At 44.0% G+C, this 22,023-nt stretch overlaps 1 protein-coding gene across 1 annotated transcript in view; it reads right to left on the reverse strand.

Annotated features, from left to right (window-relative positions):
* Window positions 1–308: 308 nt before the first annotated feature.
* The window catches only part of LOC122925724 (transient receptor potential cation channel subfamily M member 7-like), a 204,020-nt gene continuing 182,305 nt past the window's right edge, over window positions 309–22,023 (reverse strand). The window contains 8 exon segments of the mRNA XM_044277070.1: window positions 309–430; window positions 4,593–4,699; window positions 5,482–5,533; window positions 9,398–9,603; window positions 13,368–13,450; window positions 14,497–14,780; window positions 14,916–14,981; window positions 15,069–15,119. Of these exon segments, the coding sequence (XP_044133005.1) occupies window positions 309–430; window positions 4,593–4,699; window positions 5,482–5,533; window positions 9,398–9,603; window positions 13,368–13,450; window positions 14,497–14,780; window positions 14,916–14,981; window positions 15,069–15,119 (971 nt within the window).

Here is a 22,023-nt window from a genome sequence, read left to right on the forward strand (position 1 = left end):
GGAATGCACATGGACGTCATCCATATTTTTTGTGGATCAGTTGTTTGCGGACTGCAAAATACTGAAAAAGCCATACGGTCATGTGCAAGAGGCCATACGGAAACGGAATGCACATGGAGTAACTTCCGTTTTTTTTTCTGACCCAATGAATGTTCCGTATATGGTCCGCAAAAAAAACCGGAACGCACGCGGAAAGAAAATACATTTGTGTGCATGAGCCCTGACACAAAGATAATACTGGCAGTAACAACAAGTACGTTGTAAATAAGTAGGAATTCGGCCTCCAGGCAAGTTATGCCTCCAGGCAGTCAGTCAGTGTATGGCACCGATGGGTTGCTGGCCTGAGCTTTTATCTCACAGTTTTCAATGGAGACTTGAGATTTTCCTCGAAACAAGGCTGCATCTGTAATGTACTCATTTATTTTCATCTCTGCAAAAATACAAAGAAAGAGTTAAAGCTATAAAAATACACAGTATTGAAATCACTGAACTTTCCCTCCATTCTCAACACACTTTTTTTTAATCTTGTGGACTATACAAGTACAGTGCATTCAGAAAGGCCTCAGACTCTTGACTCAGTACTTAGCTGAAGCACCTTTGGCAGCAGTTACAGCCTCCGTTCTTCTTGGGTATGATGCCACAAGGTTTGCACACCTGGATTTGGGGATTTTCTGCCATGCTTCTCTACAGATCCTATCAAGCTCCATCAGGTTGGATGGGGACCATCGGTGGACAGCCATTTTCAGGTCTCTCCAGAGATGTTCAACTGGGTTCAAGTCAGGACTTTGGCTGAGCAACTCAAGGACATTCACAGAGTTGTCCCTAATCCACTCCTGTGCTGTCTTGGCTGTGTGCTTAGGGTCATTGGGGGACATTTACAAAGACTCTTACACCACTATTGTGGGCTAAAAAAGTCACTTACTATAACTTATGCCAGAAGAGATTCTGGCACACTGCAGGGCGCATCTCACGTCAGCACCTGTAGATCAGGACTGATGTATGAGTACACCAGTCTTGATAAATCTCCCCCATTGTCTTGTTGAAAGGTGAACGTTTGACCCATTCTGAGGTCCACAGCACTCTGGATTGGGCTTTCATTAAAAATATCTCAGCACTTTGTTCCATTCAGCTTCCTTTCAACACTGACCAGTCTCCCTGTCCTAACTGCTAAAAAACACCCACACAACATGATGCTGCCACCACCATGCTTCACTGTAGGAACGGTATGGGGCAGTGCCTGGTTTGCTTCAAACATGATGCTTAAATTGTTTGATCAGACCATAGAATCTTGTTTCTCACAGTCTGAGAGTCCTTTAGGTGCTTTTTTGCCAACGGCAGAAAACTGATTATACGGCACTATCTGCCACCAGCAAACAATGATTTATTTATTTTTGATCATGCATAAGAATTGTGATTGCCCGATGAATGAGTGTTTGCCCGTTCATCAAGTAATCAGCGGCACTTTTAGAGCTGTATTAGGGCTGTTTCACACGAGCTGATGCCGTGCGTGTCATCTTCAGTGTTAATGACAGCCAAGCCCCGTTCCAGACAGCAGAGACATGGAGCATTAAAGGGGTTGTCTGAGATTGGGGACATTGCTCTAATAGTACAAGTGTGGCATACACATTACATACAAGCAGGTAGTACCTTTGGCACAGATTTCTGCAGCCCTGTTTTCATCTTTGAAATTCATGGCCGGAAGTTACTGTTTTCTTCTCATCATTGATGTACCGGGTCCCTTGCAGGCAAGCTAAGCTTCCTCTTCCGCTGCTCAGGGAGCCCGGTGACGTCACCAACCGCATAAGTAATTTATGCAGAGTGGTTGGAGGGGCGGTAGATAGGCTGGCCGACATTGCGCTAAGCACAGCCCCTCCAGTCTGGTGACGTCACCGGGCAAGAGCTTTAGAATGAATGGAGGTGAATATTGATGAGGGGGCGGAGTTACAGCGGAGCAGAGAGACAGCTGTAACCACCTGATGCCGCGCTGCCCCAGGACCTACAGGGCAGGGCAGCCGGAAGTTAGGGAAAGATAAACATATATATAATATATGGAGGCACCTTTATTTAGATGTACATTGCGAGTAAACGTGTTTTGTTTTTTGTTTTTTTTATTTGGTCCCGGACAACCCCTTTAACGTGACTGATAATGCTCCGTGCCTCTCTCTCTGATCTTTTTACTACAAAATCTCAGTGAGATAAAGTTGTCACCGTGATTTTGTAGTAAAAAGATCACAGAGAGGCACGGAGCATTATCAGTCATGTTACTGCTCAGTGTCTCTGCTGTCCGGAGCGATGCTTGGCTGTCATTCACGCTGCGGATGACACGCATGGCATCCGCTCGTGTGAAACAGCCCTAAGGCCTATTGCACACGACCGTATGGCTTTTTCAGTGTTTTGCGGTCCGTTTTTCATGGATCCGCTGTTCCGTTTTTTGTTTCCGTTGTGTTTCCGTTTCTGTTCCGTTTTTCCGTTCCGTTTTTCCGTATGGCATATACAGTATACAGTAATTACATAGATAAAATTGGGTTGGCCATAACATTTTCAATAGATGGTTCAGGAAAAAACGGAACGGAAACGGAAGACATACGGATGCATTTCCGTATGTGTTCCGTTTTTTTTGCGGAACCATTGACTTGAATGGAGCCACGGACTGTGATTTGCGGGCAATAATAGGACATGTTCTATGTTAAAACGGAACGGAAAAACGGAAATACGGAAACGGAATGCATACGGAGTACATTCCGTTTTTTTTGCGGAACCATTGAAATGAATGGTTCCGTATACGGACCGTATACGGAACGCAATAAACGGCCGGTAAACGGGAAAAAAAAATGGCCGTGTGCAATAGGCCTAACACAGACAGATCATCGCTAATGAGCGTTACTGCAAACGCTTGTCAGCGATGATCTGCCCAACTACTGCATGTTGTCTTTTGGTATCTTTTAGTGTCTATGTGATGCTTGATATTTTCGCTTTTTACAAAACAGAAAAGAAATCACTGAATACAATAAATAAACTACCTTTTCTACAAAAAAAAGAAGGAAACTGGCGGTGATAAATTGTCTACAAGGCATATTGTTAGGGAATGCTTCCCCTTGTGCCACATTCCAGCTGATCTCCCAAAGAAAATGTGCATTGGGCGTAAAAGAGATTCTTAAATGAATCTGATTATAAACCTTTGCTCCCTGGAATTTACCATATTCTGTAAATACTGGGAAATTATTTATAGCAATTATATAACTATTTTTACTTGAATTGGAACTAAAAAAGCACCAAGCGCTATACGTGGCAGTCCTCTAGAACTGAATGCAGAGGTGGTCGCAAATGTGCACCAAGCTGCATGTTCATAGGGTGCTCCAGGACCTCTTTATTCGATATCACTGTGGGTCCCAGCAGGTGGACCTCAGTTAATGGCAGCTTATATCACTGATACTGTATGTCCACGTGGCTTATAATATTTAAGCTCAGGGTGTTGACTATGTACAAGGCAGTGACAAGTCATATAATCAAACACTTCTATAATGAAAAAAGAGCAGTGGAGGTAATGAGAAAGTTCTTGACTTATTTTAAGCTGGGAAGATCTAAATGCAACCAGTCACCACATCCAGAAACCAGAAGAGGTATGGTCCTTCATCAGCAGAAGGGCTCGTTCACATGACCGTGTGAAGCCCGTGCCCGTATTGCGGACCGCATTTGCGGATCCGCAATACACGGGTCCCGTTCCGCGGCCATTCCGCATCACGGATGCGGACCCACTCATTTCAATGGGTCCGCAAATCCGGAGATGCGGAACGGAACACTACAGAGGCAATGCGGAGTGCTTTCTGAGGTTCCGTCCGTGCTTCTGCACCACAAAAAGATAGAGCTTGCTCTATCTTTTTGCGGAACGGAGGGATCACGGACCCATTCAAGTTGATGGGGCCGCGATCCTTATGCGGGTGCCCGTGCTTAACGGACCGCAATATGCGGACCACAGCACGGGCACGGGCTTCACACTGTCATGTGAACCAGCCCCAAAGCACATACAACTTCAAAATACAGTATGTGAACTGCTGACGGGCTGTAAGTGAAGTTTTCATTTATGTGGATAGCTGATATAAACCCATTAAAGACTAACTCCAGATAACAACAACCATTTTGCTTGAAATCGCAATGGAGGCAGGAAGTCAACTTACTTATTTAAATGGGTTTTCCAAAATTTTATTTACTGATGACCTGGAACCCCCGCCGATCAGCTGTTTTTAGAAGGCACCAGTGCTCCTGTGAGCGCCACGGTCTTCTCTGTGCTTAGTAAGCAGCTATGCTTGGTATTGCAGCTCGGCCCCATTCACTTAAATAGGGCTGAGCTGCCCCTAGGCTATGTGATCGATGAAGATGTCGTCACTGGTCTAGGGAAAGCTGAGAGAAGTCTGCCGCTCTCACAGGGGAGCCACTGCCTTCTCAAACAGCTGATCGGTGGGGGGAGGGGGGGTGTCCCTGTATCGGATCGGAGGATAGGTCATCAGTAAAAAAAATCTCAGACAACAGCTTTAACAATTATATCAATTTGCAGTATAAAAAAATATTTCTAAGAAAATTGCCCCTTTACTTACCAGGAAGTTTCAGATATCTGCAGCATGTGTTGCATTGGTGTTTCATGCAGAAGTTTTTGATCGCATTATCCCCCAAGTTAGCCGGTCCAAATATCATATCTTGTGATCTGATCAAGTGGAAGCAATATGGAAAAAATCATGTAAGGAAGGTGTGACCTCTGTTATTATAAAGGGCAATTCGGCTGAGCATTGTAAGGATTATGAGACTGGATACCAGTACTGTACCAGTCTGCAGTTCCCATGGCCCAATAGTAACATAGGAGAGAAATGATAGCAGTATGATTTATCTTTGGCTTTGATTGATTGTGTCTAGCGGTGGTGGTATAAGTAAATGAATGCCACCAGCAGACATTTACAATGCCTAGCAAATTGCTCTCAGAAGAGTTGTCACTAGATGTTCTTCCCCAATTATTGCAGTGACAGAAAATATTCATCAGATGCTCAATCAGTGGTTTGAAAATTAGTTTTGTGTAAATGGGGTTTAGGACAAGGATTGCCAATTAATCAGGAAAGCCTACAGTGGGGTCCACAGCTTGTAGGCCAACATGTTACATGAAATGCAGAATTGACTGCTTTCTTTTTTTTATTTCAGTTTCAGGAAGCTGAAGATACTTTATTATGTTAGTATGTTCTAGATAAGCAAATGTAGAGGAAAGGGTCTGGTAGACTGGTGAATCTAGAAGTTATGTCCAGTAAACAGTCCCAGGCCATTAGACAACCCCTTATGCACATTTTTTCTACCTCTTAATGCTTCCATATGTCTCACTGTGGGTGTCATGAGGAACCCGGACAGGTAATTCTGGTATTGTTTGTCGTGTTTAGCATTTCTATCATAGTATGTTATGTACTTGTGGAATGTCAGAAATCCCTCTAATATGCTATATCTCACCTGTGTTCCCCTGCTTTAATAACTGATGGATCTGTCAGATTTTCACCTACACCTTAATGGAACAAATGAATATGTTGAGCACAGGATGAAATGCAGGACAGCTTTCTTTACATAGTTCCCTTGCGTGGCAAACATCAATGACCTTTACTCTCTAACAGTCATTTAGAGAAGATAGCTAGTGCAAAATGACCATGGTTTTCAGTTGTGTAAGGTAGCATAACATGCCTTCTGACACACCCTGACACAAGTCACTATATTTAGTGCAGTATTTCCAGAATTGAATCCTGCACTCCATAAATCAGAATCGGGGTGCTGGTGGAGGACATGCAAGAGTACAATCAAGAATTACACAGCACACCCAAGCAGGTTGCATCTTAGTTCATAGTCCCAGGCTCAAGATTAGTGTTAGACAAAATGAAAATGGAAGCATAGGCTATACAGCCAGTGACGTATTATGTCCTGTCAGGATATACATGGAGCTGATGCCTGATCATCACTATATTTATATATATTCCGACAGGCCATATGACACACTGCTGAGGAAGGTCTGTACTACTGAAACCTTTTTTTTTTCTTTTGTCCTCCGCTTCATTTATCACTTTGTCTAACACTAAACTTGAACCTGAAATTATAATAAAACTAACAATAAATTGCAACCTACTTTGGGGTGCTGTGGAACACCATATGTAAGGGGGGGGGGGGGGGGGAAGACCTCCATACATACAGTATACATGCCACAATTTACCTCTACCAGAACTTCATACAGGGGTACATTAGTGGACTCATCCAGCGCAATAGGAGCCCTATTATGTCTGCAAGGCCAATGTAGCCAATAGTTATATCCATTGCAGACCAATAGCTATTAATACAAATGCCTTCCAATTAGGGTGCGGCCACGTGATCAGGTTTCTGGACGCAGTTATGGAAGACAAAACCAGGAGTGAATTCAAAACAGAGGAGAAGTGTTCTTTATGCTTTCTCTCCTCTTATTATCCGCTCCCGATTGTAGCTTCAAAAACTGCATCCAAAAACCTGACTATGTGGCCGTACCCTTCTGGCACTTTCAGACGATTGTGTCCAGTGTGGAAAACAAGCTCAGTGTGGCATTGTGATTTCCCATTATGGTCACTACTCCTTTCACAGGATCGCATGGAATTATTATGATTTATAATTCTGTGTGTCTCTACCTGACCTTGCATCTACAGACACACAGAATTATAAATCACTATAATCAGTGGCGTAACTAGAGCTGACTGGGCCCCACAGAAAATTTTGCAACTCCCACTCCTGCGGTTAGTCAAGAACGTTCTTTCAGATCAGGCCCGGCCCAGCAGCTGCTCGGTCCGTTTCCTACATGTATATACTGCATTTCATGTCACTGTTTATACTCACCTAAAGAATTATTAGGAACACCATACTAATACGGTGTTGGACCCCCTTTTGCCTTCAGAACTGCCTTAATTCTACGTGGCATTGATTCAACAAGGTGCTGATAGCATTCTTTAGAAATGTTGGCCCATATTGATAGGATAGCATCTTGCAGTTGATGGAGATTTGAGGGATGCACATCCAGGGCACGAAGCTGCCGTTCCACCACATCCCAAAGATGCTCTATTGGGTTGAGATCTGGTGACTGTGGGGGCCATTTTAGTACAGTGAACTCATTGTCATGTTCAAGAAACCAATTTGAAATGATTCGAGCTTTGTGACATGGTGCATTATCCTGCTGGAAGTAACCATCAGAGGATGGGTACATGGTGGTCATGAAGGGATGGACATGGTCAGAAACAATGCTCAGGTAGCCCGTGGCATTTAAATGAGCTAAAGTGTGCCCAGAAAACATCCCCCACACCATTACACCACCACTAGCCTGCACAGTGGTAACAAGGCATGATGGATACATGTTCTCATTCTGTTTACGCCAAATTCGGACTCTACCATTTGAATGTCTCAACAGAAATCGAGACTCATCAGACCAGGCAACATTTTTCCAGTCTTCAATAGTCCAATTTTGGTGAGCTCGTGCAAATTGTAGCCTCTTTTTCCTATTTGTAGTGGAGATGAGTGGTACCCGGTGGCGTCTTCTGCTGTTGTAGCCCATCCGCCTCAAGGTTGTGCGTGTTGTGGCTTCACAAATTCTTTGCTGCATACCTCGGTTGTAACGAGTGGTTATTTCAGTCAACGTTGCTCTTCTATCAGCTTGAATCAGTCGGCCCATTCTCCTCTGACCTCTAGCATCAACAAGGCATTTTCGCCCACAGGACTGCCGCATACTGGATGTTTTTCCCTTTTCACACCATTCTTTGTAAACCCTAGAAATGGTTGTGCGTGAAAATCCCAGTAACTGAGCAGATTGTGAAATACTCAGACCGGCCCGTCTGGCACCAACAACCATGCCACGCTCAAAATTGCTTAAATCACCTTTCTTTCCCATTCTGACATTCAGTTTGGAGTTCAGGAGATTGTCTTGACCAGGACCACAACCCTACATGCATTGAAGCAACTGCCATGTGATTGGTTGACTAGATAATCGCATTAATGAGAAATAGAACCGGTGTTCCTAATAATTCTTTAGGTGAGTGTATAATGTATTGTATAATACTGTTCCAGGGCCCCGACAATAAAACCTTTCAGTCATCCTCTTGGACGGGCCCCTTCAGAGTTCGGTCTCTGTAGCAGCCGCTTCCTCTTCCACTATAGCTACACTCCTAATTATAGTGCTGGGTGGGTGTGAAAGGATCAGTGTCCATAATGGGAAATCACCCTCCCACACGGAGCATGTTTTCCACACTGGACACGCTTGTCTGAAATAGCCCACAGGCTCTTTAATAATGTTAGCTGCAGGTATTAAAGGGCGTGTTTTGTTAGTCTCTTGGCAGTATCTGCACAATTATAAGTGCATCTATGCTTAAGACTTAGGCCAGGTTCACATCACCGTTTTGGTTTTCAGTTTTTCTGATCTGTCCGAAGAACAGAAAACAAGAAAACAACAAAACAAAAACGGAACATGTATTTTAAGCATCCGTTATGCTCAGTTATGCACATTTTGCATCAGTTTTAGCGATTTCTGTCACAAATATTTTGTGTAGGACTTTTTTTCCATCTAAACTAACGAATCTCATATGGAAATGGCTAAAACGGATGCAAAACGTGCATAACTGAGCATAACGGATGCTTAAAATACAGGATCTATTTTTTTATCTGTTCTTCTGACAGATCAGAGGAAAGGAAAACGAAACTATAATGTGAACCCGTCCTTATTCATGGTAACATTTGCTGCGTTTGGTTAGGGGCTCATGTACACACAAGAATATACATTATAATGAGGCCAAGTATAACAACAAAAACATATAAACGAGTATTCATGAATTATTTCATCTGCAGTCCACAGAAACCGTAACATGCCCCATTAGATGCCTATATCAGATTCAGTTTTCTCTAGAAATACTCTTTTTAGTGCTTCTAAGAGAAAACGCGATACAGTGACAGATTCACACCTTCTGTTGAAGTTTTATTTAGCTAAAGCCAGGGGTGGATCCGAAGAAGTAAAAGATTTTAGCCTGTATTTTGTCCAGTCTTTGTTTTGGCTAAATAATGAATCAAAAACTGCACTGTCATCAGGATAGGTCATCAATATCCGATCAAAAGGGGTTCAAATCCCGGCATCCCTGCCAATCAGCTGTTTGGAGCGGATACGGCTTTCCAGTGTGCGCTGCGACCTCTTGTTTCCAACTTCCTAGTTTTAGCTCCGTTCCATTCAAGTGAACGGGCTGCAGTACAATGTCTGACGCCGTGGTTGGTTATCAGGAGGCTGCAGCGCTCAATGCAGGATAAATCATCAATATAGGAATCTAGGAAAACCTCTTTAACATAACAGACTCTCTTTGACCAGATGGCCTGTAGAGCAGGAACATACCTTGCAAGTCTAAGACTAGAAATTCGCCTCTGGTATATTCATAAGTCCAGTGGCTGAAGGCCAGCATAGTCTTCTCCAGCTTGTTTGATGGTACACTCTCACTACCTGTGTTGTGATTGTATTTTCTAAACTTTCCCGCCATGTATTCCTCCACTGTGAACCACTGACCGACTGAGTGACAGTACAAGAGGAACACTTCCAGAAATCTGGCAGAGAAGCAAGCACACATTAAAACTCCCGTCTGCCGATAAACTGTAAAAAGTCAGTACTTTAGGCATATGTGAAAAAAAAGATCAGCGAATCACACAAGTAGCAATGCAATAACGTGGTGTTATCAGGGTATATCTACACACAGCAGATGTGTTTCTCTAATCTAAATGATGTTTGCAGAAACAACCTGCTTCACAGGCATGCAACTAAATTTCAATCACAAAAAATTCTGCTGCAAATCTGCAGCATGTGAACATATTCTTAGTGTCATTATACTGGTGATTACGAATACGTTAATTTACTGGCTAGAAGACTATTAAACAGGCTCTTTTAGGGGCACTATAAAGGTACGGTCATACTGTCTGGTTTCCTGTTGCAGTTTTGGAAGAGGAGAAGACTTTATCTGTCCTTTATACTTTCTCAGCTTTTATGATCCACCCCAGATTTTGGCTTCCAAGACTCCATTAGGAAACCTGACTATATAGGCGTACCCTTGAAAGAAAGAAAATGTTGACCAGGTTGAAAGAAAATGGGGGAACCAACATTTTGCTTGGTGAGTTCAGATAATGCTGTGACAGTACCTGGTCAAATACTATAGATGTGACCAATAGACAGCTATTCAGAAAAATGACTAGAACCTTATCAAAGCTGAAAGGGGTTGTCTCCCTTCAGCAAGTGGCATTTGTGATTATCCATATTGCCTCCTTCGCTGGCTGGATTCATTTTTCCATCAGATTATACACTGCTTGTTTCCATGGTTATGACCACCCGGCATAAAAAAAATAAATGCCGTCCTCTCTGGTGGACGGGCCGTGGGAGTGCGCATAGGCTTTTTACTATAGTGTGCAAGCACGGACTGGGTGGTCGTAACTTGTAACCCCTGGATATGAGCAGTGTATAATGTGATGGAAAAATGAATCCAGCAAAGGAGGCAATATGGACAATCACAAGACACTAGTAAGTGCCTTGTATTAACTTTGTCTACATGGTAAATGCCATTTGCTGGAGTGAGATAACACCTTTAAAGGGAATCTGTCACCTATTTTGACCATATAAAACCGTTAACATAGCAATGTGCAATAAAGTACCTTTTTACCTACATGTGTCTTCTTTCTTTTATTCAACTTTTCAGTCTTATTAAAAAGTGATTTTTCTGATATGCAAATGAAGTCTCAAGGTGCCCAGAGCTGCGTTATTACTCTGCTCTAGTGCCCAGTAACGCCCCCCTGCAGTGCCCAGCCGGCCTCCTAAGAAATAAATGTCCTCCCACATACTTGCCGAACGGCGCCGCCCCCTCTCCACTACGTCATTTAATTTATTCACTGCACGCACCGGCCCTTGCTTCCTCCTCTAGAATCTCTCAGAGGCAACAGCGCTCTGCTTACGTCACTGAGCTCGGCGCATGCCCAGTGACACTAGTGAGGCTGTTGCCCTCTGGAGCAGGAGTATCGTGCAGGCACTCAGTGATACTGCGCCTGCGCGGGATTTCGGAGGAGGACGAGAGAGGAGGAAGCAAGGGCCGATGCATTGACTACATTAAATGGCGATCTGCTGCCCAGAAACGATAATTCACTTGCCTGCACGAACGACAGTTTCACCTAATGAACAAGCGTTTTGCTCGGCCATTGGGTGATTGGCAGCACATTTAGACAGACAGATTGTCGGGAATGGGCATTCACAGGAACATTCGTTCCTGATAATCGGACCGTGTAAATCCACCTTTAGACCTTATTCACATGTGTTTGCTCAAAGTTTTAATTGTTATAAAAAGGCAGGATTGGATCCTCCACCAATATTCAGTATATTGGAAATATTTGTAGAGGGTGTTTTGGTCCTGCTCCTGATTTGGGATAACAAACACTGACGTGTGAATAAGACCTTATTTGTGTTCAGTTATAATACTAAGCAGCGACCCTTACCCATAGAATGGAAGATGTATAAGTGACCACACATACAAATTTTGCACCTGTGCTGGCTTTTTAAGGCTGGGTTCACACTGGTGTGTCCGGATTAGGTCCGGATGCGCCTCGGTGTATTGCGGCAAACCCGCGCGATTAGGTACGCAATTGCAGTCAGTTTTGACTGCGATTGCGTTCCGATGTTCAGTTTTTATTGCGTGGGTGCAATGTGTTTTGCACGCGCGTGATAAAAAACCGACTGTGGTACCCAGACCCGAACTTCTTCACAGACGTTCAGGTCTGGGATCGGTGTTGTGTAGATGTTATTATTTTCCCTTATAACATGGTTATAAGGGAAAATAATAGCATTCTGAATACAGAATGCTTAGTAGGTGATCAATTGAGGGTTAAAAAAAATAAACCATGATGGACCATGTGATTGGAGCATGTGATCTGACGTCACCACAGGTCCTTTAGCCGGTAGTTCATCATTAAAGAAGTAAAGAAGAGGCCGGGAACTACTCGATCAAGAGGAGAAGGTGAGTTAATTTTTTTAATTTATTTTTTAACCCTCAATTGACCACCTACTAAGCATTCTGTATTCAGAATGCTATTATTTTCCCTTATAACCATGTTATAAGGGAAAATAATACAGTGAATAGACTGTCACCTAGCAACCATAAGTGGAAATCACACCACATCTGCACTTGCTTGCGGATGCTTGCGATTTTCATTCAGCCCCATTCACTTCTATGGGGCCTGCGTTGCGTAATAAACGCACAATATAGAGCATGCTGCGATTTTCACGCAACGCTTAAGTGATGCGTGAAAATCACCGCTCATGTGCACAGCCCCATAGAAATGAATGGGTCCAGATTCAGTGCGGGTGCAATGCGTTTACCTCCCGCATTGCACCCGCGCGGAAATCTCGCCCGTGTGAACTCAGCCTAAGAGAACATTGTGGCTTTTTTGCATGCTGGGAACTGACATTTTAAAGTGTTCCTGATATCTCATAGTGACACCATCCAAGTGCTGAGCCCCAGCTAATAGCTAAAACAAGCAGATAGAAGTGCTCAGACATAGCGCAGTCCCTAATCCACGGGCAATGTCCGCGCGGCAGCTGGGACGGATCGAGACCCATTAAACTTGAATGGGTCCGTGATCCTTCCGCTCCACCATAAAAATAGAACATGTGCTATTTTTTTGAGGTGCAAAGGCACGGACAGAAACACAGCGGAAGCACTCCGTAGTGCACCTGTGGTGGGGTTCCATGCCTTCCGTTCAGCACCGCAGCTCCGGATCTGTGATGCAGGGAGCACACGGCCGGTGCCCGCATATTGCAGACCCGCTGTTTGCGGGCCACAATACGGCCACGGCCGTGCAACGGCCATGTGCATGAGGCCTGAGTGTTTCAATCTCCTCCTTTTAGTGATTGTCAGGGTACTCAGCGTTTGGACCCCACCGATCAAAGCCTTTAACATAGAAACATAGAATGTGTTGGCAGATAAGAACCATTTGGCCCATCTAGTCTGCCCAATATACTGAATACTATGGATAGCCCCTGGCCCTATCTGATATGAAGGATGGCCTTATGCCTATCCCATGCATGCTTGAACTCCTCCACTGTATTTTCAGCTACCACTTCTGCATGTCACCATGACATACCAAAAGTTTTTTGAAAGTACAAGAACACTTTATCCTGTCTTTGTATTAGTAGTACGATGTTTCAGATTATGATATGTAGGTAATTTCCTAATATATTCATGAGTTCATGAAAGCTACCATTTATCTTCTACAGTAGGACATGCTAAGTATCACTTGAACTTTTAAGTATCAAACAACACATTGGACACATGACTTACCTTGGAGAGTACGCAATTGTTTTTGGTTTCCTTTGGTTGAAGGCAAAAAGCAGTTTTTGAGCAGCTCTCTGTTGCTGGATTTCCTAGAAATGTCAAGTGGATAATAGTTCCTTATTGGCAAACATTCTTCATAGATTTATATAAGTTATGCCAAATGTACACAGTGGTTAATAGATTGGCTATTTGAAAACAATAATGGGACATATTTAAAGAAAATCTGTCACCAGGATCTTGAAATATCTACAGTATTACTGCAGGTGAGTCCAGATCTTTTTTCCCTACTGCTCCCCATTCTCCCCCTGTCAGTGCTCAAAACTATGGTGAAATACATTGCTGTGATTGCTCTGCTTTCTCATAGGGACTCAAAGCACAGTACAGTACCCCCTTGAAAAAGCTAACGTGAAACGCGCGTTGGAGAGTGGACTGGTGGTGTTTTGTGTGCGGTCAGTATCTGCTATGTGCTCATGATATTTTGCTGCTCTTATGCCTTAGTTACTTTATCATGGAATTTTGCGATTACTTTGTTTCTACATGTGTTTTTGTACATTGAGTGACCCTCTCATCTTTGATTGTTTTTTCCCAACATATGTAGGCAGGGACGATCGAAGTAGGCAGGGCCAGCAATACCATAGTGCAGGGCTATATACCGCCCTAGCTGAACCAAATACCACAGTGCAGCAGAAAATTCTGCCACCTGCACCACAGTATTCAACTGTATCGCTGTCCTGAGGACGTCAATACAGTTGAATTCATGCGGGCACCTGCGGTTGCTGGCCAGGGGCATAAGAGGGAATAAGCTCATTAAGTAACCGGCTGGCAGCCGTGAGGAGAGTTTGGGTGGACCTCCTAGGCATCGGCCCACTGGGAAATTTCCCTGTAGGGTCTATGGCCAATCCGCCCCTGCGCACAGGAGTTCTCTCCATTATGTTAGAGCAGCACAGTTGTCCGGATTGTGTTTCAACACAGCTTGAGTGCTGACAGCAGGAGAACAGGGGGTAGTAAAAAAAATATAGGGAATAAAATATAATAAAATAAAAAATAGGGAACTGGACTCCTTATCTGCAGTACTACTTGTGTTGTTTGGAAGATAATAATCCAAAATCATGATGATTCCCTTTAGTATACTCACTCTGAGGCATAGCTGGATCACCGTTTCTTCCTTGTAAACCTCTGACCAGGTATTTACCACTGCGGGAAGGAAGGACTTGATGATGTACAGGTGTCCTGCCTTAAGGATATCATTCTGAGACCAAGTACACGCCACTTTCACAGCCCGTCTTATTCCTCCTCCCATCTCTTTTTTACTAAGAACCTCTATTGTAGCATAGAAGCCATTGTGTGACCAGGAGGACATGCTGTTATTTAGGATGCTGGGAGAACTCTCCTCCAGACGATACACCGTGACCAGATCTCCTGTAATAAGTGGTAAATATTAAATATCATTCCTCATAAAAGGGTATAGGATTTAGAGTGGCACTTGTGGGGATTTTTTTCTATTCTTAGGCAACCCCTTTAAAAATCTCTGACATAGTTGAATTGTCCACTTACCGACTGGAGGAAGAGGGGTGAAGGGAATACTCATAGAAAGTCGATACAAGTTGTTTCTTTCAATGGCTGCAGAAGACATAAGTCCTGTTATTAACACTAGCTTTGAAGTAATATTTGTTAAATTCAATACCATTCACCTCAAACAATGTTTACCAGAATAATAGAACGTTGTATCCATGGATGGTTTAAAATTGCATCCAAACTCTGAAAAAAACAAAATTTGGTCCAATTATTTCCAATATAAAATTTTCAACATTCTTGCCTGTTTTGCGCAAATTGAAGAATATGAAAATACTGATCCATATCTATCTAGCAAAGCATCTCCTCTCCACCTGTATTATTACTTGTCAATTTATTTTCGAATACTTGGAAATATGTGTAAGAGCATGCCCCAATGAGGACTGCTGGATCACTTACCACCCCCTCTTTCAAATGTAAACTTTAATGAAGTAACTGGTAACCGCCATATTGTTATGTTTGCCATGTTATGTTACGTACGCTTTGTTATGCCATTTTATAAAAGTTGTCCTGGACAAGGGATGGTACATGAAGCCTAATGCACATTTATTTTCAGGTACTGAATTTTAAATGACTATAGTGGAAAGCACCAAGTTTGGTTGAGGTCTGGTGAAATCATGTGAGGTGTGGACAATTGAATCATCTTTCCGGGGCAGCGGAGCATGCTGTCTAAACAGCACTCTGCTGCCCAGGAACAATGATTTTGCTGGGGACGAGCGATAACAGCAGCTATCGCTCGTTCTCATACTGTGGTGACGAGCGACAAACATTCCTTTCTGACAAACACCGATTGTCAGGAAGGAATGCATTTAAATGCAGCTTTTGAGTTCCAACTGTAGTTAGGGGAGCAGTGAGGAGGATCTAGGCCTGCTGAGAGAGGTAGAGATGCTGAGATCAAATAGGCCAGTGAAGGACCACTACCTACATCATAGATCTGAGTATCATTTGTGGACCACTTCCAGCCTGGAGACCTTAACATGGTAGGCCTAAGCCTCATACCTTGGTGGGAATTGTACTCAGACATTGTGACCCTACCAGTCCACCTGGTACAGTTGCCCTGTGGAAAGTACTAAGATTGTGCAGCTGCGTGTCAATCTCCTGTGGTGTATACAGACCACTCTGTTAATGTTGGCAACCACCAGTGTCAAACAGCATCTGGAGACTGTTCTGTTGCTAGTAGTAACCAAGAAGCCCCATGCCTCACAATTCTGTGTGTGTAACCACCAAGCTCTGTGCCACAATATTGTGTAACCAATAGGTTTGTTCCCTCTATGAGAAAATGTAACTGCATGAACACAGGGGTGCACCACCAATGAGACCAGCTGAGGCAGCACCAGGTAGGGGCAAGAGGGAGGCAGCCGAAGGGCCATGGGCTGAAAGGAAGGGGTTAGGTTAAGAAATTGGCATTGGGGAGGGGGGACGCCATTTCAGTTTTTGCCTCTGGCAGCAGAAAGGCTAGGTGCACCTCTGCATGCACATTGCCAAAATTTGAGTAAACTGATGTTCAATAAAAACCATCCTGTGTCCCTGAGCCATCCTCTAGGGCAGGCATGCCCAACCTGCGGCCCTCCAGATGTTGCAAAACTACAACATGCCTGGACAGCCTACAGCTATCAGCCTACAGCAGGGCATGGCAGGAGTTGTAGTTTTACAACAGCTGGAGGGCCGCAGGTTGAGCATCCCTGCTCTAGTAGGTTACCATACAGAGGTTTACACCCAGTTTCTGTCCATCTTATATTTCTTCGGAAATGGCTAAATATATTTTTGAGCTTTATAAAATAATTTGTAATATCACCCCATATGCTATATGCCTCTAAGCAACTTGAACAGCATGTCCACCTTCAACTGCCCTCCCACTTCTCTTCCTGTTCCCTCTTTGGCTACAATTTGGCTTTCCACACCACCACTCAACTGAGATTGCCCTCACCAAAGTTACCAATGATCTGCTAACTGCCAAAGCCAAACAACATTACTTTGTCCTCCTCCTCCTTAGTCTATCCTCTGCTTTTGACACAGTTGACCACTCCCTTCTGTTGCAAAATCTCTTATCTCTTAGTGTCACTGACTGGGCTCTCTCCTGGATCACCTAATACCAGGGGCGTAGCTATAGGGGGTGCAGAGGTAGCAGTCTTTACCGGGCCTAGGAGCCTGAGGGTGCCCAAAAACTCTTGTGCCACATAAGACACTGGCATTATAGAAAGTGCATGCTGGTCAATTTACACCTCTGGCTGGAGGGAAGGGGTTAGGTCAAGAATTTAAATTGAGGGGGTGCCCTTTCAATGTTTGCTTCTGGCTGCAGGAAGGATTATGTGCTCCCCTGCCCCTTGCCAACAAGGGAAGGGGGGCCCCAAGCTGAACTCTTGCACCAGGGCCCATGAGCCTTTAGCTACTCCCCTGCCTAATACCTTACAGACTGGACATTGTGTGATTCCCACTCACACAGCACTGCCTCGTCTTGTCCCCTCTCCGTTGATGTCCCTTAAGGCACTGTCCTAGGATCCCTGCTCTTCTCAATCTACACAATTGGCCTGAAACTGCTCATAGAGTCCTATGGCTTTCAATATCACTTCTATGCTGACAACATGCAAATGTACGTCTCTGGTCCAGATATCACGTCCCTACTATCCAGAATCCAACAATGCCTATCTTCTATATCCTACTTCTTCTCCTCTTCCTTTCTAAAACTTAAAGGGAACCTGTCATTGTGATTTTGTGTTTAGAGCTGAGGACATGGGTTGCTAGATGTCCGCTAGCACATCCGCAATACCCAGTCCCCATAGCTCTGTGTGCTTTTATTGTGTAATAAAAACGATTTGATACATATGCAAATTAACCTGAGATGAGTCAGAGCTTGAAAATATGACTCTTCTCTGGTCACACAAGTAAGATATGACTCGTTTATGTTAATTTGCATAAAAGGCAGGAAGTACAAAAATGCATAATACTTATTGAATTCGTCTGCAAATGAAATTAAGTGTAATTTATATGTTTAGGGTAACACAATGAACATTTAGAAACGCTCAGTAAGGGTAGCATAGTAGAGGTGACAGGTTCCCTTTAATAAGGAGAAAACAGAATTTATATTTCCCCTATCTCACTCAACCCACTCAACAGATCTATCTATCACAGTTAATGGGTGCATAATCTCCCCGGTCAAGCAAGTCCACTGCATTGGGGTAATCTTTGATTCAGCTTTGTCCTTCAAACCACACATCCAAGCCCTTTCCATCAACTGCCAAATTCAACTCAAAAATATCTCTCGAACCACACATTCCTCAACCCAGAATCTTCTAAAATGTTTGTACATGCCCTCATCTCCCACCTAGATTTCTGTAACTTCCTCCTCTGTGGTCTCCCATCTACCATTCTCGCACCCCTCCAATCTACCCTCAACTCTGCTGCCCAACTAATCCACCTTTTCATCCATTACTCTTCTGTCTCTTCTCTCTACCAATCCCTTCACTGGCTCCCCACTGCCCAGAAAATCGAGAACAAAATACTAACCATGACATACAAGGACATCCACAACCTGTCCGCATACACCTGTGACCTGATCTCCCGGTACCTTCTCACACACACAATCTCCAATCTTCAAAAGATCTCCTTCTCTACTCTCAACTTATCTGCTCTTCCAGCGATCGCTTCTAAGATTTCTACTGTGCATCCCCCCATACTCTGGAACTCACTACCCCAACACATCAGACTCTCACTTATATGGACATCTTCAAAAGAAACCCTAAAACCCACATCTGCAGACAAGCCTACAACTTACAGCAACCCCGCTGCCGATATGACTAACTTCTATCTTCACCTACTGTATGCTTTCCCCATCCCATGTACCAGTTTGTAACTCATCTTGCTCATGCTTATTGTAACTGTTTTAAATTTTATGTATGTGCACCCTTTTTCGTATGTACAGCACCATGGAATGAATGTCACTTTAATAATGCACGATGGAATGAATGTCACTTTAATAATAAATAATAATACATTTTAAAGGGGTTATCCAGGAAAAGTTATTTGTGTTTTATCCTCAATATAAGTAATCAGTATCAGATCTGCAGGGTTGCGATGTCCGGGACCCTCACAATCAGCTGCTGGAAGAGACCTTGAGCACTGAAGCCTCTTACTAGACCAGTGACAATACTGTACATTGGTCACTTGGCCTAGTTGCAGCTCAGTCCCATTCAAGTCAATGAGGCCGAGCAGTAATACCAAGCACTGCCACTATACGATATGTTGCGCTGTCCTTGGAAAGCTGCCGGGAGCCTGCATCACTCACCAGAACTCGGGTGAGTGCAACGGCAACTTGAAACAGCTGATAAGCAGGGATGCCCTAAATTTGAACCCCGATGATGGATAAGTCATCATTAACTTTGAGTATAACCCCTTTGATCATTTAATAATTGGAACAAGTTGAAAATGATCACTCAGCTCTTAATGTATCTCCCATAAAGTTGATCCTCCTGACTGAGAGTTCCCTGCTCTTGCAATCAATGGAATCTCAGTGGTCAAAATCTCACCAATCTAAGAGAAACCCATTTAAGTTCAATGATTGCTGTACAAATCTTTAGGAAGTGAGTTCCCTCATAGGGTTGTCTAGTTAGGAATGTTGCTATCCATATTCAAAGGTCCAGCATCTCATACTACAGGGTGGGCCATTTATATGGATACACCTTAATAAAATGGGAATGGTTGCTGATATTAACTTCCTGTTTGTGGCACATTAGTATATGTGAGGGGGGAAACTTTTCAAGATGGGTGGTGGCCATGGTGGCCATTTTGAAGTTGGCCATTTTGAATCCAACTTTTGTTTTTTTAATAGGAAGAGGGTCATGTGACACATCAAACTTATTGGGAATTTCACAAGAAAAACAACTGTGAAGATACGAGATGTGCAGCACCTGAAACTACGGATACTGGAAGCCTGTGCTAGCATTTCTCCTGCGGTGTTGCTATCAGTGTGTGAAGAGTGGGAGAAGAGGGTTGCATTGACAATCCAACACAATGGGCAGCACATTGAACACATTTTATAAGTGGTCAGAAACGTGTAAATAACTCATGAAAGAATAAAGTTACGTTAAAACCAAGCACACCGTTGTTTTTCTTGTGAAATTCCCAATAAGTTTGATGTGTCACATGACCATCTTCCTATTAAAATAACAAAAGTTGGATTCAAAATGTCCGACTTCAAAATGGCCGCCATGGTCACCACCCATCTTGAAAAGTTTCCCCCGGGGGGCGTGGCCTGACCGAGCTAGATGGCGGCTGCTTGAGAGCGGAGCTCCCGCCACTGGATCCTAACTGAGCCCTGTAATAGCGATACCCGACACATAAAGATGAAGATTCAGTCTAAGGAACAGACTAGAGCCGCCGCAGAACAAAGAAAGGACTCACCGCATCAGTCAGACATGGAGAGATACCTTCAGAAATCGGCACCTCAGGTCCCGGCGCGACCACCTAAGATGGCGCCTAAGCGGCAAACTGAAGGAGGCTCCTGTGAAGCATCGAGTCCCGAGACCCTGCAGGAAGAAGCAAGCGAGGTGAGCGGGTCTCAAGCAGAGACGGGCGGTGCGGCGCTCACTAGGGACTTTATAGAGCAAGCGCTGCAAAGAGCTCTGGCACCCATCGCAGCGGATCTAACTGCCATAAAGACAGATGTCCGCCATATTGGGGACAGAGTGGAGTCTTTAGAACAAGTGCAGGACGCCATGCTCACTTTTAATACGGCGGTCAAAGACGCGCTGGGATCCCACACCAGAGCCATGAACACCCTGTTGTTTCAAATGGAGGATCAGGAAAATAGAAGCCGCCGCCGTAACATCAGGATTCGGGGCCTACCTGAGGCTGCTGACAAAGAGGACTTGGAGCTTGTAATGAACGCATTATTCACCTCACTGTTGGGGCAGGAGAGAGCTCAGTCCATTATTGTAGAAAGGGTTCATCGTGCATTGAGACCCAAGCCAGGCACCTCAGAGAACCCTAGAGACATCATCTGTGGCTTATTGAGCTACAGGGACACAGAAGAATTGCTGCAAAAAGCTAGGGAATCAAAGGAGGTGACACTGCAAGGAAGAAGTGTACAGATTTATCAAGACCTGGCAGCGTCTACCCTTCAGAAGCGGAGACTGATGAAGCCATTAACGGATCTCCTGCGGGCTTCGAAATTCCCATACCGGTGGCTCTTTCCATTTGGTATCTTAATCACTGCTGGAAACCGCCGATTTACCGTGAGAGCGCCGGCAGACTTGGTCCCCTTCTGGGAAATGGTGGACATCACCCCTGTGGAGATCCCCTCCTGGTTGCCTGTCCCTACAGAAGAGGAGCTGCCACCTCTACCAGCAGTCACCCCATGGATGAAGCCAAAGCAGCAAAGGAGCGGAAGGAATAAGAGGGCAGCTGATAGAGGCATGGACATGTGATTCTCTGGCAGCTACCTAGGACATGTGCTCACACACACTGGAGGACTGATTGCTTCCCTTATGTGCTTAACAGGGAAGTACTATCTTTACTGTTTGATGTTTTATTTTTCTTTACCCTATCCTTCTCTAGCATATGGTTTTCCTGCGGTATTATGATGTGGGACGTGCTTTGGTACTCTGCAGAATCTGGTCAGTTTAATTTTATGTATATCAATAGCACTGCTAGTGTCACTGAGATATGGTGCTAGGAATTATCTATGCCGGGGCTAGCACTGACGTTAGCGGGTATATCAGAAGGATCTAGGCCGATCAGGATATGTTTTTGTTACATATTACCACCCCCCGGGTACTGAGTCCTACCCAGGACTCTGATCCATTAATACCAACGTTGGTATTTTTTCACTATGCTTTGTTATCATAAGTTTGAAGTTTATTATGTTTCACACTCCATACTTGGTCTTGCTCAGTCTAAGCTTGATGTCTTATCCAACGCAGTGCATAAATGGCGCCGTTGGAGGTTAATATAGCGACATTCAATGTCCACGGCTGTAAGGGCCCAGTGAAGAGAAGTAGGGTTTTTAGGTCTATTAAGTCAGCACTGGTTGATATTATTATGCTGCAAGAGACCCATTTTACTACTAGTTATATTCCTAACCTAAGTAATTCTA

This window comes from Bufo gargarizans, chromosome 2, assembly GCF_014858855.1.
Source record: "Bufo gargarizans isolate SCDJY-AF-19 chromosome 2, ASM1485885v1, whole genome shotgun sequence".
In the NCBI taxonomy this organism is placed as follows: domain Eukaryota; kingdom Metazoa; phylum Chordata; class Amphibia; order Anura; family Bufonidae; genus Bufo; species Bufo gargarizans.